We start from the raw sequence: 24,222 nt of genomic DNA, 5'->3' as shown, positions 1-24,222 counted from the left end.
AGCATAGAAATTATAAGCTTTTGGATTCATGTGTTTGTATGCCTGTAATGTGTTATATGTCTATATATAACACATGTAGCATATGAATCCACCATCCAGTTGTAGGTTGTCAGTGAGAAATAAAAAAAACCCCTTAAAACCTGAAATATTTCTGTCCTTCTAAATTAATCTTTGCCAACTAATGTAGCAATCTTTCACTGAAATTAAACAAGCTTGGCTAAATATTGTCTTACACAATTGACTGCCATGCAAAATTTAGCCATAAATTTTAGCCTTCCTTCCTTCCTTCCTTCCTTCCTTCCTTCCTTCCTTCCTGCCTTCCTGCCTTCCTGCCTTCCTGCCTTCCTGCCTTCCTGCCTGCCTTCCTGCCTTCCTGCCTTCCTGCCTTCCTCTCAGTGTGACTTTTTTCCTTCATTTCAGTGTTGGTGACTGACTGGACAAGTGCTTACACTTTTTTTTGGTAAGATTTCAAAAATAGTTTGTTGTAGGATTGAGAGAAAGTTACTGGCTCAAGATAACCCAGATGGCTTTGTGCCTAACACAGGACTGGAACTTATAGTCCCTAGGTTTTTAGTCTGATGCCTGAACTACTACACCGAACTGTCTCTCTATAAATAATTCATATTGCCCTATAAAGGGAGAAATATACTTTCTAGTGAGTTCTACATTTTTTCAAAAACTGAAGAAAAACAGAACACTTGCATGACACAAGCCTCAGTGGCATATCGTAGTCATATCAATTATCATAATTCGTGTTAGAGGATAGCCCAATGCTGGACAAAAAGGCTTTTCTCACTTCCTTGCTAGTGACTTCTTAACTATAAGGTTTGTTTTGATCAGAAGTTAGCTATCCATATCTCATGTGGAATTGAACATTTACTTAAATCAGGGGTGTCAAAATCACATCGTCATGGCAGCGTCACATGACATTTTGGGACTTTTTTCCCTTTTGCTAAACTGGGCATGCACGTGACACATCTGGCCCGCGGGCTGGGAGTTTGACAGCCCTGACTTAAATTGAAACCAGAGTGGCTATAATATTTCTATTTATGGTAAAAATGTTAGAAATTTGACATTTAGGGTCCAAGATCTGTCCCATGATTCTTTTTATTTTTTAAAATCATTTGCTTTGCTATTGTTTAGAACAGGGGTACCCCATCTTGGCAACTTTAAAACTTGTGGACTTCAACTTCAGAATTCCCAAGCCAGCATGGTTGTCTGAGGAATTCTGGGAATTAAAGTCTACAAGTCTTAAAGTTGCCAAGGGTGGGTACCCCTGGTTTAGAACAAGACAATACTTTATATGGATGCTTATGTTAATTTGATATCATAGTTATGCCTCATCACTCTCACATCTAAGCACAAACTATACTGTGTATTCTATCATTTTCCATTAGTGCTGCTGTCTTTTTTCGCTTGAAGTGTTGCATTATTTATGGCTATTAGACTCCCATTCCAAGATAGCATTTTCCCATTTCAGTGCAAGAAGGATGGCTTTCCAGCCCCAAACTGAATTGCTTCATTTAAACAAATCTAAAAAAAAGGAAGATGGTTTGTTTACCAAGTCTACTTATACTGAGAAGCAAAATACTGTAGGCAGGTTGCTATTCATCACTTTTTCTCTGAACAGGTAGACAAACGTACAAAGAAAACGCTGAATAAGTCACCCACAGTTCTTGTTTTCTAAGAATGCCTCTTGAGGATAAGTCAGGCTTAGAAATATTTTTGTGAATAAATATAGGACAGTAGTTTGCAGCATGCAAGTTTCTGTATTTTTAAAAAAAAATTCAAAAAATCTAATTGAGTCAGGTGTGGCAGAGAGGTGTTCATGAGATTAAATCAATTATCGAGTGAAACAGTTTTTGTGACCCTAATTTGGAGCAATGACTACAGGAGACTAAGGATCAAGGAGCTCTGGTTTCTAATTTGTCTTCAGTCATGGAAGAGAGTAATCACTCTTTCTTAATTCATTCTAATTTACAGGATGTGGGTGAAGGGAAAAGCATGGATGAGGAAGTGAAAAGGCAGGATATAAATCTAATAAATAAATCAGTCCTTTGAGGTAGTCCAAACAAGACGTATTGTGAGTACTTTTAATGCTACCTGCATTGTAAGGTTACAGTAATAATAACTTTATTGTCATTGTACGTGTATACCCAGTATACCCATACAACGAAATTCACCAAAGACCAGGTCCAACACACATAACAATCCCCAAACGCACTCCCACCCCATAGAACAGAACCTTCCAAGTCGGAAAGTATCTCTACACACACACACACACACACACACACACACACACACAGAGAGAGAGAGAGAGAGAGAGAGAGAGAGAGAGAGAGAGAGAGAGAGAGAGAGAGAGAGACCTTTATTCTCCTGAAAACTAGGGAGGGTCTCTTCTGTAGCATTTTTTATCTTCATTCCGCCTTCAGATTGTGTTTATCAGCCTGTTACCTAGGCTGCAATTTTCCCTTCTGTCTTCTAACATCATATACTATTGCAGTCATATAGAATAGAATAGAATAGAATAGAATAGAATAGAATAGAATAGAATAGAATAGAATAGAATAGAATAGAATAGAATAGAATAGAATAGAATAGAATAGAATAGAATAGACCTGGGAGGACTTCTAGTCCAACTACCTGCTTAGGCTTGAAATCAGTGGTGGGCTTCAGAAATTTTTACTACTGGTTCTGTGGGTGTGGCTTGGTGGGCGTGGCAGGGGAAGGATACTGTAAAAACTCCATTCCCACCCCACTCCAGGGGAAGTTACTGCAAAATCCCCATTTCCTCCATTTCCTCCATTCCATTTCAGCTGGGACTCGGGAGGCAGAGAATAGATGGGGGCGGGGCCAGTCAGAATTTTTACTACCGGTTCTCCGAATTACTCAAAATTTCCGCTACTGATTCTCCAGAGCTGGTCAGAACCTGTTGAAACCCACCTCTGCTTGAAACCCTATACCATTTCAGAAAAATGGTTATCCAATGTCGTCTTAAAAACTTCCAGTGTTGGAGGATTCACAACTTTTGGAGGCAAGTTGTTCCACTGATTAATTGTTCTAACTGTCAGGAAATTTCTCCTTAGTTGTAGGTTGCCTCTCTCCTTGATTAGCTACCGTATCTTATCTACAGTAAGTACATGCTTTATTAGCTATTAACACTGGCTAGTTGTTTCTGAGTGTCAACAAGGTTTACCTCACAGAAAATCAAAATTAATATTTTGATATATCCTATTTGCTTTTTTTCCGTATAGTATCCTGGCTAGCTATGAGGATTCCAAACCATTCCTTGATGGGCCCTTTCAGAGGACATATGTGTATTAAAAGCAGTCGTAAGTATTTAACATTTTCAGCAAGAGAAATGTTATGTATTCCAGTCTAATATTCTTAATAATGCAAACTGTCTTCAGAAATGGCAAATATACTCCTATTTCCTTCATGTATTTATGCTGTCCTTCAAAATGAAAGTAGGTAAAAATTCAAATATGTAAATATGGTACCATTTGATTAACATATTGGGATGGTTAAGGTGATTCAGAATAAATAATTTGTTACAGCGTTTCTCAACCTTGACAGCTTGAAGAGGTGCGGACTTCAACTTCCAGAATTCTGGGAGTTGAAGTCCACACCTCTCCAAGCTGCCAAGCTTGAGAAACACTGGTTTATTACAAGAAGATTACTTGAATGCCAATGGTTTTCATTCAGTGATTTTAAAAAACAATTTCAAATAATTTCTTTAAAAATGTAGGATGTGATTTGTAACTGTTTAGCTTTTCAGGATCATTATTTCATCCATATTTGAAAGCCAGGTAAGTAATTATAGTAAATAGAGTTTGGGGAAGTCAGTAAACTAAGTTTGGATTAAAATATCTGCAAGGCACTTGGAAATAGCAAATGTAGACCAATTGCTTCATTGCACAAAAGCATAATCAGTGCTGTCATCTCTAAGAATAATGCATAATGGATATAATGGAAATTTTTTGGTTTTGCAGATTTGATTGGGTTTCACAGCTTTGAACTGATACCTTGCTTTTGGCAAAATACTCATTATTTCAATGTTTATAAAACCAAAAGATTCTTGAATATGTAGCTGGAGAAAGTTCTAAAGGAATGAAATATTTCTACTCTACCTTTTTTTCCCTTAATTTACATCAACATTTTTAACAAATAATCTTTATCAGATCTACATATTTCATCCTATATGGATTCCAAGGATTCCAAATGGATTCCAAGGATAGCTCATAAGAAAATGTAAGATAATCATTAAATCAGAACCAAAATGAAAACAGCCAACTAAATCACAATTGAGTGATTTATCTAAAAAAAGAATATCTTAAAATCAGAATGCTAGCACTACAATGATTTTATCCACGTGTTCACTAAATTTGGAGAGTGGAAGCATTCAAAGAGCCTCAGATGAAGATGGTAGCAAACCGATATGAGGTGAAGGCAGGGCAGCAAATATCTGGATGCTAGTTTATTGCACATTAAAAATTCAGAAACAAAAAGTGGAATGATTTCTCTGCATAGCCTTAGGGTTGGGAACCAATTTAGAACTTGTATTGTGTCTTAACTGAAATGTCTACCCTGTCTTTAGTAGCAGCCCCACATACAATACATTGAAATATGTAAGTCTCGGAATTACCAGAGCATAGATATGCAAAACGTTAAATGTTCTTGGTGCAGTTCATGAGCAATAGTAACTTTATGCATTTGCTTGAGGAGGATGACATTCAGGATGATTGATTCTCTTTTTCTAAAAAAAAAGAAAACCCAGGCCTGGATCTTTCCCAAATGTTGATGTTCTTATTTCTGCTTGTTTTCTTTTAATTCAGGAAGATAGGATTGGAATGATAAGTACATTGTCATTCAGTCTAAGTCCTTGCAAAGAGCTGCCAATAACTCAAATTAGTTAACTTAATTAAGTCATCTCTATCCTGGAAATTATTGGGATTAAAGCTCACAGAATTCTCAGTCTTCCTCATGTTTATGCTGATAACTGATTGAGTTATTATATTCTGTATGATGTAAACTGATGTTACCCCCTACTGAGTTTCTGACTCCCTTCTTCTTCACTAGGCAACTTTAAATGCAAAGGTTGTAATCTTGATACCAAAAACATAATCACACCCAGGATATTCATTTTGCATTCAACAGCATCATTTTTATGCCCATTTAGGAATGAAGTTAAATACCACTGCTGGTGCTTTGCACAGGTGGTTATTTTATGACATTCCCATTAAATCTAGGCTAAGGCATACGACCAACCTTAAACTGACTGATACTTTTGTATGGATCCCACCCCTTATCCAAAAACTTTAACTGAGCACTGGAGAGAAGAGCAGTTTTAATTGTGGTTCCAAGCATGATAGCAGACAAAATAGCCAATCCAGTACATTTCAGTTCATACATTTTGGCTCATCAGCCAAATGGTAGAGGCATGTTTTATTGCCATTTGTGTTGCATCAATCAAGCCTGATTATTGCTGCTTTCAGATTTACAACAGGAAATTTATAACTTCAGATATGATTTATTCAAAATGTAATATGCCAAAGGAATCTATTTCAGTTTAGTCTGCAGATACAGAGTAAATTAGTAATTATAAAACGGCAGTTGTAATGTCATAGTGGGTTTGGAATAAGGAAAATATTCTTGCTGAGAAAACTATTGATACTTTTTTTTTCCTGCTAATTTATCACTATCTGTTTATTTATTTATTTTTTATTTGATTTGATTTGTATACCGCCCTTCTCCAACAGGACTCAGGGCGGTGAACAGCCAAGATAAAACAGAGCATACAAAATTTAAAAAACAGTTTAAAAGGTAATTAAATAATTTCGGGCCAGAATTTAAAACAACCCAATTAAAACCAATTTCAAATTAAAACCGAAACGGATGGGATCAAACCAGCCCGGCTAGGTGAAATAAATGAGTTTTCAGGGCCCAACGAAAAGTCCGGAGGTCTGGTATCGTGCGTATCTCTAGGGGGAGGTCGTTCCAGAGGGCAGGTGCCGCCACAGAGAAGGCTCTCCCCCTGGGGGTCGCCAGCCGACATTGTCTGGCGGACGGCACTCTGAGGAGGCCCTCTCTGTGCGAGCGTACTGGCCGGTGGGAGGCTATTTGCAGCAGAAGGTGGTCTCGTAGATACCCCAGCCCTAAGCCATGGAGCGCTTTAAAGGTGGTCACCAACACCTTGAAGCGCACCTGGAAAACCACCGGGAGCCAGTGCAGCTCACGCAGGAGAGGTGTCACATGGGAGCACCCCGTCACTCCCATAATCCCCCATGTGGCTGCATTCTGGACCAGCTGGAGCCTCCGGGTGCACCCCAAGGGGAGCCCCATGTAGAGAGCATTGCAGTAGTCCTGGCGGGAAGTGACGAGTGCCTGAGTGACCATGCGTAGGGAGTCCCGATCCAGAAAGGGATGCAACTGGCGTATCAGGCGGACCTGATAAAAAGCCCCCCTGGCCACGGCCGTCATATGCTCTCTAAAGACAGCCGTGCATCCAGGAGGATGCCCAAGTTGCGAGCCCTCTCCGTGGGGGCCAGTGATTCGCCCCCAATAACCAGCGATGGCACCAGCTGGCTATATCGGGACGCCAGAAGCCACAGCCACTCAGTCTTGGAAGGGTTGAGTCAGAGCCTGTTTCTCCCCATCCAGGCCCGCACGGCCTCCAGGCACCGGGACATCACTTCAAGGGCATCGTTGGGTGGCTTTACATAAATGTTGAACAGAAGGGGAGAGAGGACCTACCCTTGCGGTACCCCACAAACAAGGCGCCTCAGGGTCGACTGCTGCCCCCCTGTCAACACAGATTGCGACCGGTCAGAGAGGTAGGAGGAGAACCACCTCAAAACGGTGCCCCCCACCCCCAACCCCTCCAATCGGCGCAACATGATACCATGGTCGATGGTATCAAAAGCCGCTGAGAGATCTAATAGGACAAGGATAGAGGAGCAACCCCTATCCCGAGTCCTCCAGAGATCATCCACCAATGCAACCAATGCCGTTTCCGTGCTGTGCCCAGGCCTGAAGCCGAACTGGAGCAGATCTAGATAGACAGCTTCATCCAGGTACTATGGCAGCTGCCGCGCCACCATACTCTCAACAACCTTCGCAATAAAACAAAGGTTGGAGACTGTTCTCCCTAAAGGTAATTTTATAGATGTGGTTGATTTTAAAATGAAAGTGGTTTTTTTTTTTAAAAAAAAAAGCACATTTCAAATAATTTCTATTACAAATAAGGAAGGCACAGAAGGATCTCAAGGCTACATAAAGCATTACATGCATCTAAATCACAAAATGCAATTCTCAGTTTCAAGGTTTTCAGGAGCATGAGTATAGACAGACTTATTTCTGGAAACCTGGAAACTACTGCAGCATACAGAACATTGACTGATAATCATGAATTAGATTATTATCTATTTTCTTTGCTCTTAATATTCTGATAGTTTTCAGAGTAGTTGACATCCTACCTTTAACAGCAATCTATAAATGTAAAAGCCTTCTGCTAACATGGTGTTATTTATGCATGAACACTTTATAGTGCCTCAGTCACATGACTTGGATGATTAACATAAAATCAGTATATAAACCGCCTCCCAAGAACACATTTTGACTTGCATTTAAAGTAGACAGAGACTGAGTGAAACTCATAGTGGAGATGTATGGCCAACATAAATAAGTTCCCATCTTTGGCAGAGTTGATCTAAAATAGAGCACTAATTAAAACCGAAGCAATATATTCTGGTGGTCTCAGTTAGCATTCTGACAGATGTACAGTATATCACAGAAGTGAGCACATCCCCTCATATTTTGTGAATTTTTAAGTATATCTTTTCATGTGACAATACTGAAGAAATGATACTTGGCTACAATGTTAAGTAGTGTGTATACAGCTTGTATAACAGTGTAAATGTGCTGTCCCCTCAAAATAATGCAACACACAGCCATTAATGTCTAAACTGCTGGCAACAAAAGTGAATACATCCCTAGGTGATAATGTCCAAATGGGGCCCAAATCTGGTACCAATTTACAGCAGGTAAAAAAGAACCCTTGAATATAGCCAATACATGGAAATTTTAGGAGCAAAATTAGATCTATTATTAAACGATGCACTGGAGTAATAAATTCATGCAGGGCAAGCTGAGCTCATTTACGTGTTGATGGGTGTAGGTTAATTTTATCTACCATTTCTAACTCAATATTGTCCTAAGACATCAATACAGCACTTCAAAAACCTTGGTGTGCAATGAAAAAGGGTAAAAGTTAGTTATCGTTATGTATGAGGGTGGCACTGTACTCCGAATATACAACTAGTTTCCAACAATGTCCTGAATATATATTAAAGACAGTAGAACTATCTGGACAACATGAGTCAGCAATGGGAAATTTATGAACCACATACAGCTCTCAGGCTCTCTTTGGGTAGCCTGGTGAAGATCTCAGCTTCTTGACATTCACCCATTATTTATCAGTTGAGCACTGGAAAAGCCTGCTGTGTCCTCAGCTGTGTTCTTAATCAAAATCAGTCATGGGAATGGGGAAAATTTCTGAGTTGGGAATATTGCATGTTGGACGGAGGCTTTCAGGCAAGCATTACCGTGTAATAATAGCAATAGCACTTAGACTTATACACCATTTCACAGTGCTTTACAGCCTGCTCTAAGTGGTTTACAGAATCAGCATATTTCCCCCAACGATCTGGGTCCTCATTTTACCCACCTTGAAAGGATGAAAGGCTGAGTCAACCTCGAGCCGGTCAGGATCAAATTCCTGGAGTGAGCAGTGAGTTAGCCCTGCAGCACTGCATTCTAGTAGGGATGCCGTGCCTCAGTGGCTAAGACACTGAGCTTGTCAATGAGAAAGGTCGGCAATTCAGTGGTTTGAATCCCTTGTGCCACATAATGGGGTGAGCTCCCGTTACTATTCCCAGCTTCGGCCAACCTAGCAGTTCGAAAGCACGTAAAAAATGCAAGTAGAAAAATAGGAACCACCTTTGGTGGGAAGGTAACAGCATTCTATGCACCTTTGGTGTTTAGTCATGCCGTCCATATGACCACAGAGACATCTTCGGACAGTGCTGGCTCTTCGGCTTTGAAACATAGATGAGCACCGCCCCCTAGAGTCGGGAACGACTAGCACATATGTGCATGGGGAACCTTTACCTTCACTGCATTCTAACCACTGCATCCCCCCGGCTCAATAATGACTGCATCAAGAGAAACAAAATCTAAAACTTAATCTATCTGGATAATTTAGACAAAGCTCCCTTAGGTATCTTATATACATGTCTGGAGTCAGGGATAAACCTTGGATTTCTGCCCTTACATAAAACATTTAATAACAGCTTATAAAACTGTTATTCTAGTACTAGATTTAATGAGGATCCAAGAGTTCCAGGATTCCAGATATGACATTTATTTCTGGTGTCCTGCGTTGGCTAATAGTATATTTTTCCTAGCAAGAACGTTTGCACACTTAAAATTCTTGTGTCACTGGGTGAATACATGCATAGAAACTGCCTTCATAATATGATTAATATTTTGTCTTTAAGTTGCAAAACAGGCCAGCTTGACCCTGAATGCCTATCATTTATTAAACTTTCATTAAGATTGCTTTATCTTTCTCTATTGCTGTTAATAAAATATAGAGATTAACATGATAATTAAAATTGCCTCTCATAGGATGCAATGGATTTACCAATCAATCACTTCTCTAGCTTTCAACTGCAAATCCAAGCTTCAACTGATATAAACAATGTAAATCAGGGAAGAGGAAGAACAACTTCAGATTTCTAACCTAATTTTTGTTTGAAATCAGTGTTATCTACCTGCAGAAAATCAGCCACGAAACCTCTGTGTCACAGCTGGAAAACAAACCTCAGTGGAAAATTGTTCTGCTTATAGAAAAGCTGAGAAGTAAACAGAGAGATATTTTACCAGATGTATTTTATAGAGTGTAAAAGAGGGGGTGGGAACCAATTTCATTGTTATTCTTGATAACAATTAGGCTCTCGTCTGTTTGAAATAATTAAAATCGCTTATCTAGATTCTTAGCATGCTGTATAAGCATTGGGTAGATTTGGGAGAGCAAAATGTTACTTGCTTCAGAGCTAAGTGCTTTCTAGGGAAGGTTACAAATACATTTTTCAATGTATATTTTATTTGAAATAAATCTGTTATTAATATTGAAAACTGCCTCTTATGTTCAATTTCCCACATAGGAATTATCTTCTGAATATACCTATACATTTCAAGTGTGCATCTAACCTAAAAAGATTGCTGCAGTTGCTAAAAAAAAATCCAATACAGTTTACATTTTATCTGGAAAAAAATGCCTTCCTAAATATGAATGATTTCATCACTGGAAAAATCCAAAAGAAAATGTGCAAACTTAGTTTCCTGAGCAAATGTTCAATAGCTTCAGTGTAGCTATTGGAAAGCTTAGTCTTGCAAATAATTAAACAAACAAAAATGGCATGGACATAATTATTGGTACCCTAATCCAATTGGGGTTTTGTAACATACTCTTTTGAGGTAAAACAGCAATCAAGGACTTTCTGTAGCTCTAAATATGATTTTTATACTTTCCAACAGCAATTTGTCCCACTCTGTAGCAGTTGACTTCTGGAGGCAATTTGTCACACTGATTAATTGTTCTAACTATCAGGAAATTTCGTTCCCGAATACCTTGATATTCTGATGTTATTGTGCCCTGCCTAGATTCAATGCATCTAGTATCGGAGACAACAAAACAGCATCATAACATTATGGAATTTTCTCAATTTTTCACAATAGGGCTGGTGTTTTTTTCTTTAAAATGATTTTTTTTTATTTATTTATTATTGAATTTCTATACCGCCCTACTCCCGAAGGACTCAGGGCGGTGCACAGCCATGAAATAAAACACATAAATATACAAAATTTAAAATCGAATAAAATGGATTAAATAAATTTGGCTGAATTAATACCCATCATTTAAAAATACCCATATTTTAAAATCCATTAAAATTTAGAATTTACACTTAAAAGGGAGAAGATTTAGGCGAGGCCAGCTTGATGAAATAAAAGCGTCTTCAACTCGCGGCGGAAGGTGCGCAGATCCGGAATCCTCCGCATCTCTGGGGGGAGCTCATTCCAGATCGTCAGTGCCCCCACAGAGAAGGCTCTCCCCCTAGGGGCCGACAGCCAACATTGTTTGGCCGACGGCACCTGGAGGAGCCCCTCTCTGTGGGAGCGTACTGGTCGGTGGGAGGCTGATGATGGTAGTAGGCGGTCCCGTAAGTAACCAGGTCCCAAGCCATGGAGCACTTTAAAGGTGGTAACCAGAACCTTGAAGCGCACCCGGAAGACCACCAGGAGCCAGTGCAGCTCGCGCAGGAGAGGTGTTACATGGGAGCTCCATGTTGCTCCCATAACCACCCGCGCGGCCGCACTCTGCGCCAGTTGGAGCCTCCGGGTGCACCTCAAGGGGAGCCCCATGTAGAGAGCATTACAATAGTCCAGACGAGAGGTGACGAGGGCATGAGTGACTGTGCGTAACGAGTCCCGATCTAGAAAGGGACGCAACTGGCGAATCAGGCGAACCTGATGAAAAATCCTCCCGGTCACGGCTGTCAAGTGCTCTTCTAAAGACAGCCGTGAGTCCAGGAGGACGCCCAAGTTACGAGCCCTTTCCGTGGGGGCCAATGATTTGCCCCCAATAGCCAGCGATGGCACCAGCTGACTATATCGGGACGTCGGAAACCACAGCCACTCGGTCTTGGATGGGTTGAGCCTGAGCCCGTTTCTCCCCATCCAGATCCGTACGGCCTCCAGGCACTGGGACATCACTTCAAGGGCATCGTTGGGGTGGTCCGGGGTGGAGATGTACAGCTGGGTGTCATCAGCGTACAGATGGTACTTCACCCCGAAACCACGGATGATCTCGCCCAGCGGCTTTACATAAATGTTGAACAGAAGGGGCGAGAGAACCGATCCCTGCGGCACCCCACATATAAGGGGCCTCGGGGTCGATCTCTGCCCCCCTGTCAACACAGACTGCGACCGGTCAGAGAGAAAGGAGGAGAACCACCATAAAACGGTGCCTCCCGCCCCCAACCCTTCCAGCCGGTGCAGCATGATACCATGGTCGATGGTATCAAAAGCCGCTGAGAGGTCTAACAGGACCAGGACAGAGGAACAACCCCTGTCCCGAGCCCTCCAGAGATCATCAACCAACGCGACCAATGCCGTTTCCGTGCTGTACCCAGGCCTGAAGCCCGACTGGAACGGATCTAGATACGACGCTTCATCCAGGTACTGGGGTAGCTGTCGCGCAACCACACTCTCAACAACCTTCGCAACGAAGCAAAGGTTGGAGACTGGATGATAATTAGCCAATACTGCCGGGTCCAGGGAAGGCTTCTTGAGGAGACGCCTTACCACCGCCTCTTTCAAGGCGGCGGGAAAGACACCCTCACCCAACGAAGCATTTATAATCCCCTGGAGCCAGCCTCGCGTCACCTCCCGGGAAGTCAGCACTAACCAGGAGGGACACGGGTCCAACAAACATGTGGTCGCGTTCAATCTACCCAGAATCCTGTCCACGTCATCTGGGGTCACAGGATCAAACTCATCCCAGATAACAGTCTCAAGACCTGTCTCCGTCACCCTCGCTGGATCTATCCCGTCGGAGTCCAGACCTGCCCGAATCTGAGTGATTTTGTCATACAGATACTGAACAAAATCCTCGGCTCTTCCCTCCAAGGGGTCCTCCCGCGCTTCCTGGTGGAGCAGGGAGCAGGTCACCCTAAACAGGGTGGTCGGGCGATTATCTGATGACGCAATAAGAGCAGTAAAGTGAGTACACTTTGCTGCTTTTATCGCCACTAGGTAACTCCTAATATGAGATCTTACCAGTGTTCGGTCAGATTCAGAAAGACTAGCCCTCCAACAGCTCTCTAGGCGTCTTTTCCGGCGCTTCATCTCCCTCAGCTCCTCGGTGAACCAAGGAGCCAGGCGAGATCGGCGCCGGGTCAGAGGCCGCAAAGGCACGACTCGATCCAGGGCTCCAGCTGCCGCCCTATCCCAGGCGGCCACTAGGTCCCCAGATGAGGCGTGAGCCAGAACCTCCGGGATTGGCCCAAGCTCCATCTGGAACCTATCAGGTTCCATCAGGCGCCTGGGGCGGTACCATCTTACCGGTTCCGCCTCCCTGCGGCGGGGTGCTGCGGTTCGAAGGTCAAGGCGAAGGAGCGAGTGATCTGACCATGACAAGGGCTCGATGACTATATCCCCTATCTCAAGATCACTCAACCACTGTCCAGAGACAAAAACCAAGTCCAGTGTGTTTCCCCCAGTGTGCGTAGGGCCATGAATTAGTTGGGTCAGGTCCATGGCCATCATGGAAGCCATGAACTCCCGAGCCACCTCAGACGCCTCACCCACGGATGGCAGGTTGAAATCCCCCATGACCATAAGTCTGGGGGTATCAACCGCCACCGCGGCAATAACGTTGAGTAGCTCGGGCAGGGCTGCCGCCACGTGGCAGGGAGCCAGGTACGTGATCAGCAAACCCATCTGAGCCCCGTGGCCCCACTTCACAAAGAGGGACTCACAACCAGCTTTCTTCTGTGAACATTGCTGTGACTTACCAAAAAGCTGTAATTTTGTTTCATCTGCTCCAAGGACATTCTCCCAGAAGGACTTGTCAACATGCAGTTTAGCAAACTCCAGTCTAGCTTTTTTTTGTATCTGTCTTTCAGAAATGAGGTCTTCCATGCTCTACTATGGAGGCCACTTTCAGAGGGTCAGAGCTGGATGTTGAGACTTCATATTGTTGTACTTTGATCTTGGAGCTCAGCTGGAACAGATTTGAAAATCAAACTTCTCCATGCATGTAAAGTGGGAAGAAATTGAAACATTTAACCTTTCCCCTTGCTTTTCAGCAACTGGCCTTAAATTTTTTAATACGTTTTGCAGCTTTCTTTTCTCTTGTTTTCAGTCATTTTGAGACTTTGTTTCCACCAGAATAATTTTTTATCAAATGATGATAGTTCATAAGATGAATATTTAACCAAGTGTTAAGTTTGGAAAGCAAGAACAGAAATATAAACAGTCATTTCAAATTCCTGAATGTTTTGCATTCATGTACTCTCCTTTATACCAACTAAAGTAACAGTTTGGAGGAGAGAGAGGAGAGACTAATACAAAAAATCCAGCTTGGCGTTTGTATACCTAGAAAAATGGACATCCCTAATTTTTTTCTATTTCTTAGCTCCTGAGGTTAAAAAATCATCAGCTTTTAAATCTTTTCAAATGGAGATTGTATTGGAAGAGTAAACCTATAATATTCTTTAAGAGCTATATATAAGAGGTACCATACCAAGAAATGTGGATTTAATAAGTATACATACAAAGATTTCATTTATTATTTATTTCTATTCATTTATTTATTACTTCATGATAAAGTAATACAAAAAGAAACCACATTGAAATACCACTTCCTTTACTTCAAGAATCACATTCAGAAAATGTATTTCTCTAGAAGTGTAAGAATTCCTCAGAAATCTATGTGCCAGATACTTTAACCCATTAACTAGAGCCATTTTTTAAAATTTCCTCAGCCTTTTCTCCAAGTTCTTCCTGCAAGCTCTCAAGCCAGTACATTGTTCAAGATCACATGGCTATGCATTACAGAAAACTGCTCACCGCCAAAGGTATTTGCTACATAAAATATATTTTCTCCTCAATCATCTGACAATTGTAGTTAAGTGTGGATTCAGTTTAACTAAAAGTGTGCATCATAGATCTTTCTCAAACCCAAATGTCTTAATATTATTTTTTTAAAAATCACTTCCAAATGTTATATTATATAATTGTCAGTTTTGTCTAAAAAAATTTAAAACAAGTTCCATGTTATCTTGGATAAAATCTGTAATCTGTTCAATGCCCGCTTCCTAGGGAGTTCGTGAAAGGTTTAGCCTAAGCTAATTTAAACGTTCTGTTCCTGTCCTTTAAGATACAAGTAGGCCTTGACTTATGACCACAATTGAGCCCAAGATTTCTGTTGCTAAGTGAGAGATTTGTTAAGTGAATTTTGACCTATTTTACAACCTTTCTTGCCACAGCCGCTAAGTAAATCATTGCCGTTGTTATGTTAGTAACATGGTTGTTAAGTGAGTTTGACTTCTGCATTGACTTTGACTGAAAGTTACGGAAGGTTATCATGTGACCCTGGGACACTGCAACTGTCGGTTGCAAGTGTGAAAAACAATTGTAAGTGACATTTTTCAGTGCCTGTCAGCCCAAAAACCCTTTCATTGGGGGTGTTACTTGGAACCCTGACATTGCCGTTATAACTTTGAACAGTCACTAAATGAACTGTTGTAAGTTGAGGATTAAAAGGAGCATCATAGCCTTATATTTTTCCATTATTCTTCTGACATTTTTGTTCTTCAAATTCCCAGATCAGAATCCCAATGCTATGCTAGTCTGAAATCTTGGAGTTGTGTTTTTTTTTTTTTTTAAATAAGTCTCAGATTTTATAAGTCTCCTGAATGCTATTAAAGCACCAGAAGGGATATGGAGCTTTTCCACTGCTTCAGCTTGGCAATAGCAAATCAAACAATTCCCCTTAAAGAAGAACCATACAGAAAGCTAAAATGCATTTTTTTTATATATTTTGGACCACTATTCTTTTTTTAAAAAGTGCTGTCATGCCAATGACTTCCCTAATTTTGCTTTCTGTTTGAAGTAACCTTTAAAATTCATAGCAAAGAAACTCTGATGACTGAAAGCAAAAGAGCCAAACTTCCCCTCAGGTGGATTCATTAATGTATAAACAGATCTGAACTACCAGAAAGTATTTTAAAGTTGAATTTGTAATTCATACTTGTTACATTCTCTGCTACGTTGAGTAGCTTGCAGTATACCTGCATGAAGTAGAATAAAAGACGACAAGAAAATGGGGAAATTAATTCAAGAGTACTTTATAACCTTCAGCATGTCAGCATTATTATATTTATTTAAGTAGTTTATCTCCTGCCTCAATTGTACTTTTCTCTAGAAGGTAGGTATTAATAACATACAAAATAAATTCTAATTAATGGTACAACTGGTACAGAGAGCCAGTTTGGTCTAGTGGTTAAGGTACCAAGCTAAAAAGTAAGAGATGGTGAGTTCAAGTCCCTCCTTAGCCATGGAAACCAGATGAATGACTTTGGGCCAGTCACTATCTCTAAGCCCAATCTACTCACAGGGTTGTTGTAAGAAAACTAGGAAGAAGGTGTGTTGGATATGTTCACATATTTATTCAGGAGTTATTCATGAAAATAATAAAGGCAAGGTACATACATACATACATGGTTTTAATAGTCTATTAGTCTAGTTCTATATGTCCCTATGCCTCTGCAGTGATTCTCAAGGCATTCTACAAAAACCATTTCCCCCCCTCTAGAGGCCATAAGAATGGATGCTTCCCTTGCTTATGGGTGGGAGCAGGCTGTTCTATGGGAAAGGATTTGCCCCAGACAATGTATGTGGTCCCATTGCACTTACAGGGACTTCTAGTAGATATTCCCTGGCAATCTGGATCAGTTAGAGAGAATCTAGCTGGTAAAGGTAGTCTCTTAGATAGCTAGACACCAAACCATATAGAACAAGGGTATCAAACTCTCATCATCATGTGACGTATCACATTTTTTTCCCCTTCACTAAACTGGGCATGGGCATGGCCAGTGCATGATGCATCCGGCCCGCTGGTCACAAGTTTGACAGCCCTGTTATAAAGCTTAAAAGATAGCAAACAGAAACAGAAACACAGTGCCATCTATTATAGATCATGCAGAAGCAGTATAACGGGACAGGCCTGGTGGTCACAGGCTGCTGCATTCTGTACGAGCTAAAGCCTTTGGGGTGGTTTCCATGGGCAGTCCCAAGTCCTTGCATTATTGCACTAGTCTAATCCAGAGATGACAAGGATCCCAGTATCTGTCCTCATACTTCCCATTGCAGATAAGAGATTCCAGGGTCGTGCTGAGGATTTTGTGCAATTCCTGCATGATAAAGTCGCTCGGATTTGGGATGGCTTGGACTCCGATTGGATGAGTCCACGGGAAGAGACCGGGGCAGGTCTTGAGAATGTTATCTGGGAGGAGTTTGATCCTGTGACTCCCGAGGATGTGGACAGGGTTCTGGGTAAGATTAGTGCCGCCACGTGTTTATTGGACCCGTGTCCCTCCTGGTTGGTACTGGCCTCCCGGGAGGTTACACGAGGCTGGCTCCAGGGGATTATAGGTGCTTCTTTGGGTGAGGGTGCCTTTCCTGCCTCCTTGAAAGAGGCGGTAGTGAGGCCCCTCCTCAAGAAGCCTTCCCTGGACCCGGCTGAATTAGCCAACTATCGTCCAGTCTCCAACCTTCGTTTTGTGGCGAAGGTTGTTGAGAGCGTGGTGGCACGACAACTTCCCCGGCACCTGGATGAAGCTATCTATCTAGACCCGTACCAGTCGGGCTTCAGGCAGGGGTACAGCACAGAAACGGCATTGGTCGCGTTGGTGGATGATCTCTGGAGGGCTCGGGACAGGGGTTGCTCCTCTGTCCTAGTCCTATTAGATCTCTCAGCGGCTTTTGATACCATCGACCATGGTATCATGCTGCAGCGGTTGAGGGGGTTAGGAATAGGGGGCACCGTTTTGCGGTGGTTCTCCTCCTTCCTCTCCGACCGCTCGCAGTTCGTGTTGGCAGGGGGACAGAGGTCGACCTCGAGGCGTCTCGCATGGGGAGTGCCGCAAGGGTCGGTCCTCTCACCCCTCCTGTTCAACATTTATGTGAAGCCGCTGGGTGAGATCATCCGTGGTTTTGGGGTGAAGTGCCATCTGTACGCTGATGATACTCAGCTGTACATCTCCACCCCAGACCACCCCAACGATGCCCTTGATGTGATGTCTCGCTGCCTGGAGGCCGTGCGGGTCTGGATGGGGAGGAACAAGCTCAGACTCAACCCCTCCAAGACCGAGTGGCTGTGGCTTCCGGTGCCCCGATATAGTCAGCAGGTGCCATCGCTGACTATTGGGGGTGAATCTTTGCCCCCCACGGAGAGGGCTCGCAATCTGGGTGTCCTCCTGGACGCGCGGCTGTCTTTAGAAGAGCATATGACGGCCGTGGCCAGGGGGGCCTTTTATCAGGTTCGCCTGATTCGCCAGTTGCAGCCCTTTCTGGATCGGGACACCCTGCATACGGTCACTCATGCCCTTGTTACTTCCCGGTTGGACTATTGCAATGCTCTCTACATGGGGCTCCCCTTGAAGAGCACTCGGAGGCTCCAACTGGTCCAGAATGCGGCCGCGCGGGTGGTTATGGGCGCAACCCGTTATGCCCATGTGACACCCCTCCTGCGCGAGCTGCACTGGCTCCCAGTGGTCTTCCGGGTGCGATTCAAGGTGTTGGTTACCACCTTTAAAGCGCTCCATGGCATAGGACCCGGGTACCTCCGAGACCGTCTTCTGCCACCAATAGCCTTCCACCGACCAGTCCGTTCCCACAGAGAGGGTCTCCTCAGGGTGCCATCAGCCAAGTTATGTCGGCTGGCAACACCCAGGGGGAGGGCCTTCTCTGTGGGAGCCCCAGCCCTGTGGAACGAACTGCCCCTGGAAATTCGTAAGATCTCCGACCCCCGGGTGTTTCGCTGCGCATTGAAGACCCTGTTGTTCCGCCAGGCCGGACTATCAACACAATAGTTTTAAATTGGGGTATTTAAATTTATTGGGGTTTTAAATCTGAGCCACTTATTTAATTATTTTAAATTTTATATTGTTGTTTTGTCTGTGTTTTTAAATAGGCTGTACACCGCCCTGAGTCCTTCGGGAGAAGGGCGGTATAGAAATAAAATAATAATAATAATAATAATAATAATAATAATAATAATAATAATAATAATAATAATAATAATTTATTATTATTATTATTATTATTATTATTATTATTATTATTATTATTATTATTATTATTATTATTATTATTATTATTATTAAAATGTTTAGGGATTATTTCCTGACCCAGTGAGATTTCAAAGCTGATTTCTTCATCGCTCGTCTAATGAAACTGCTTTCAACTTAATTTTCAAACATTGCAATCCAGTTCTGAGTTCTACTGGAGAATCTAACATTGCATTCAAATATGTGAGGAGGGTCACTAAGCAAAATCTCTACAAGAAAAAGTTTAGGTAGGATATGGAAACATGCTTTCTTTTTGATAATCCTGTAGGAAGAAATATCCTTCTGGGTTCAGCTCCAAGTGGGGAAAAAGACACTGGAAACATGGAGACTGCTTGGAAAGATGGTTTAATAGTGGACAGGATCACATCGTTTGAGTTCCTGAACAGAAAAGGGACGAGATACAGCGAGTCCCCGGGTTTTATGCTTTCTTTGGCTTTGAACTTCCTGGGACCCCGAAAGAGTATCCTGATTGGTTGCAGGCTCCCAGGGGGTGGGGGTCTTAGCTAGCCTTGCTGGCTGATGTAATCTTCCCAGGTGCCATGTGGTGAGTTTTTGTCCTAAATGGGTCTCATTGTGTTAGTTTCTGTTGCTATTGTGTTGAAGATGGTTCCTATTGTCAAAGATTGAGTTTCTGCGTCTGGCCCATTAACAAATAGGGGGGCAGGAAGGTGGGAGTTGTTTTGTCTTTAAAACATGTTTCTCCATTTCTCAACCAGGGGAACATAATATTCTGCCTTTTTAATATTTCCTAAAATATTTCGTTCTTCAGGAAAGGGATGGGTGCTAACTTCCTACAATCCTATGCAGATCTCTGAGGGATATGAACGGAACAGCATATTAATAATACATTATCTCCATGGGTGTTCTGTTTGTTTCATGCACTACAATCATACAGAAAAATATATATTTGCTGATGTATATGTATGCTTTTGGATTACGAAGACATTTTTCTTCTAGGTTGGTTGGGTTTAGTTTAGTTTAGTTTAGTTTAGTTTATTTGATTTGTATACCGCCCTACTCCCGAAGGACTCAGGGCGGTGAACAGCCAAGCAATAAAATACATAAATACACAAAATTTAAAAACCAGATAAAATCAAATTAAATCATTTTGGCCCGGACAGATTAAAACATCCCAATAATTTAAAAACAGATTAAAATTTACATATTAAAAGAGGGAGGAGATTAGGCCAAGCCCGCTTGATGGAATAAAAAGGTCTTCACAGCGCGGCGGAAGGTGCGCAGATCTGGGATACTCCGTATCTCTGGGGGGAGCTCATTCCAGACGGTAGGTGCCCCCACAGAGAAGGCTCTCCCTCTTCTCTGTGGGGGTTGATCATGATTTTAGAAACTATAGACGTTCTTCTCCTGATCTGTATGAACTGCCCTATATTATAAGAGAGAAGAAATTATAGTGGTGTTATGTCCAAGAGAAGAAGAACACCCTGCAGTATAGGATTCTCTAAAACAAAGAGCCATAGAAGTTGCTTAGGGTTGGATGCCAACTCTGGGTAGAAGGGGGAAACTAATTTGGCTTCAGCAGTGATCGGGAGTTGTGATTCTTATGACCTGTATTTGACACCACTTCTGTTTTTCCTCTCCTATCAAAATTAAGCCTTGCCCTGTCAGGAGAAGCCTGATTCTTATTTATTTATGTAATCAAGGTTCAAGGCCATCCAACACCTTGACAACTCCTGGCAGCTTACAAATAAAAGAAAACCATTTGCAAATAATCAGGTCACCCTCTTGAAAAGAATGCTCTCCACCCCCTTCCCCTCAGGGAACCTTCCAGGCTGTATGAAAGAAAGACTAAGTGGTGTGTCTAATAAAAGAAAGAAAAGGGGATTCTATACATTGCTGGCTTAAACCCTGCATACACTGATGACCATTTCTTTCTGAAGAAATATAGATCTCATCAAGACTAAAAGAAGAAATTCCTAATATTATATGGAACATGTTGACAGTCTGCTCTGGCATTCCCCTGCTCTATGATCCTGTGGTACAAAAGCAGGAAATGGACATCATCAGTAATTTATGGTAGCAGCTTTGGAGGGGACTCCAAGGACCCACTTTCTGGGAGGCTGCACATAACCTTGTTTTAATTAACTAATTAGAAGAAAGTATTCCCTCTGAGCCGCAAAGGCTTTCATCTCTTCACCTTCATACATCTTTCTGCATCTGCTAGCTAAATTGACACTAAAGATGATAGTTTGAAGTCTTCTCCTGAATGAACATGTTTATACATTTTAAATTTATTTTTTATATTTGATCAAATCTATTTTAATTTTTAGGTGAATTGAAAAACCACTATTTTCACTTTTTTTTTTACTTAATGGTCTTATTATTGTTAGCCAGTATAGATATATGGAAAAGAAAGGATAGAATAATCTTTAATATACTAAAGGAATGAATGAAAATATATTAACAGGGCAATAGCTTTGAATTAGTATTGTACAGACCGGCAGAATATGCATCTTGACTAAAAAGAGGAGTGTCTATTCTATATCCATTATTACTAGACTAAAATTTGCTGAACTGTGGAAATTCCTCTTATTATTCAAGCTGCCTGCCTCCATTTTTAATTCCCATCAGGCTTTTTGTAAAGCCTTATTTTTTTTTTTTTACTAACAACCAAGATTCAAGCAGTAGTAAGCTCACCATGCGCAAAAGGATATGCATAATGTTTGTAGCAAGGTCAATTTGGAAGCGTATGCAACCACAGTTTAGAAACATTTGTTCCCACTCTGTATTGAGTTAAAACAGAAGCTCTTGCTTTTCAGCAGAAATCCAAACTATTTATACTATTTGTTTATAGGCCTGCATAATTTCTTCCCTTTCTGAAACAGTTTTAATGTGTATCATTCTTTTTTTAAAAGTATACAAAGTGCCAAAGAAATAAGGGGAAAGTTGTGGAGGATACTTTGAAAACAAAAATGTATGCCGATAACGTCCCTGAAACATTGCAGCTAGATTGCTTGGCTTGGATAAGTTGAGAAACAGGGTTCGCTTCAAACAGAAAAGCAAAATCAAATCACCCAGCTATTCCTTGATATGAATTATGATTTGAGATATGAATTATATCTCACTATTACACTTTCTTTTTACAGTTGCACTAGTAGAAGTTTTCACTTCATATTGAATAAAGAAGCTATCATCAGTTAATTTATAAGCAAAACATCTAAATAAGACTCCTTAAGATGTTAACTGAATCCAGGCTTCAATAACCTCTGTTTCCTATCGGTTGTAAGCAAGCTATTTATTTCTCTTTTCTGCATTTGAAAATGGAATACTGCATTGAGAAAATAAACATTTTTCTTGTTGTTGTTAATTCAGCTGCTGTTGATTCATCTGCTCCAAAGAGTTTGAACACAAGCATTAAATGTAGGTACAACTTGCTTTGTTTTCCAAATAATGTCTGGTTTCGTTTTGTTTGGACTGGAAATGTTTGTTTTGGACTCTTTCTCTCTCTGTCCCCTAGCCCCAGCTCTCAAACTTAAGTGAGGGACGTGTGTACTTCATAGGCAGCTGATTGTATCATTAATAGAAGAAAAGGTTCAGTTACATGAACTCCCAAGTTTCTTACAGGATATCCCCGAGTAGCAATAAACTGATCACAGAGGAACAATTGCCATCAAAGGAGGCTTTTCAAACATGACTGTCGGGGAAGAATTTGGACAGTGATGTCAAACTCATGTCCATCACAGCGTCATCATGTGACGTATCGCGACTCCTCCCCTTTGCTAAATTGGGTATGGGCGTTGTCAGTGCATGATGCATCCAGCCCGCAGTCCACAAGTTTGACAACCCTGAATTTGAAGGTATTAAGAGATGACATGAAACCAGTGGTGGGATTCAGCCAGTTCGCACCTCTTCGGGAGAACCGGTTGTTAACTTTCTGAGCAGTTTGGCAAACTGGTTGTTGGAAGAAATCGTTAGGGCAGAGAACAGGTTGTTAAATTACTTGAATCCCACCACTGCATGAAACTCTGCTTCAAAATCAATAAATTCTCAAAATCTTCTAACAATTACACTTAACAGTCATGAAATATTCCAGTGGAGATTTCAGATGGTGGCTATGTTCTCCCTAACACTCAAAAGAGAATAAGAGCCAAAAGCACTGCAGGGAGAGGAGAATGTAGAACAATTGGTAGGATGCACTATAAACTTTTCTCTGTTCCTTTGCTCTGATATCTTAATACTTAATACTGCATTATGATTTTTACTCATCCAGCTCCAATATCCTTAACTAAACCTTAGATGGTTTGTTTTCCAGTCCCTCTTTTCTCATTCTTACCCATCCCCATAGAATATATAGACCCGTGATGGCGAACCTATGGCACACGTACCAGAAGTGGCATGCAGAGCCATCTCTCCGGACACTCCAGCTGTCTCCCATTGCTCTTCCAGGTTCTGGCCAGCTAGTCTTTATGCATGCGGGAGTGCTGGAAACCAGAACAGCTCCCTGGCGTACATGCATGCACCAGGAAGCTGAGCTTCTGGTTTCTGGCATGCACATGCACATGCACGCTGGCCAGCTGCTCTTCATGCTACATGCACGCCAGAAACCAAAAGACCAGGTGACTGGCATGCATCCGCATGCCGGAAACTGGAACTTCAGTTTCCCAGCACACATACGCACTGGGAAACTGCTCTTCCGGTTTCTGGTGCTCCACGTGTGTGCGCAGGGAGCTGCTCATCCGGTTTCTGGTGCTTCCCTGCAAGTGCACGTGTGCTCCTGTTTCAGCACTCGGTGCCGAAAAGGTTCGCCAACACTGATGTAGACTAATAAGGTTTGTTTTTGTTTTTAACAAGTAACTATGCCTAAGAGGTTATAATTAAAATAACTTCAGAACGATAACCTCTTTCTTTTTTGTTTCTTTCTCTTTGTCTATTTTTAGATTGTAAATCCTTTGGGGGGCAGTGTCCTATCAATTCTATTCTGAGTAAAATGCCTTGTACATGAATGGCATCAAATCTACACAAATTGTTTTTGCTGTTGCTATTAATAGATAATAAGCAATAAATGAAAAAAGGCCTCAAAAGAATGTATGAAAAGATTCTTTGGAATCACTATCCTAATTTAAGGTAAAAGAATTATCTTAATAAGCCTTAATGGCTTTCTCTGCCAAATAACCTTGAAATGGTTTCTGAACAACAGATCTAAGAAACTGATTACTGTATATCAGAGGTTTCTTTCAGTTCTCAGCTCCTCCGTTAATTCTTAGCTTAGTTTTTATTACAGAACAAA

General features: G+C 41.6%; 1 protein-coding gene across 1 annotated transcript in view; it reads left to right on the top strand.

Annotated features, from left to right (window-relative positions):
- Positions 1-3,268: 3,268 nt before the first annotated feature.
- Positions 3,269-24,222, top strand: part of LOC139320599 (spermatogenesis-associated protein 7-like) — a 37,043-nt gene continuing 16,089 nt past the window's right edge. Inside the window, exons 1-3 of the mRNA XM_070948987.1 lie at positions 3,269-3,332; positions 14,610-14,702; positions 22,308-22,355. Of these exons, the coding sequence (XP_070805088.1) occupies positions 3,269-3,332; positions 14,610-14,702; positions 22,308-22,355 (205 nt within the window). The remainder of the gene's footprint in view (positions 3,333-14,609; positions 14,703-22,307; positions 22,356-24,222) is intronic.

The sequence above is a fragment of the Pituophis catenifer genome, unplaced genomic scaffold (assembly GCF_029215685.1).
Source record: "Pituophis catenifer annectens isolate HBS135680 unplaced genomic scaffold, rPitCat1.0.hap2 SCAF_1, whole genome shotgun sequence".
Taxonomy (NCBI): domain Eukaryota; kingdom Metazoa; phylum Chordata; class Lepidosauria; order Squamata; family Colubridae; genus Pituophis; species Pituophis catenifer.
This window is presented reverse-complemented; position numbering and strand designations above follow the sequence as displayed.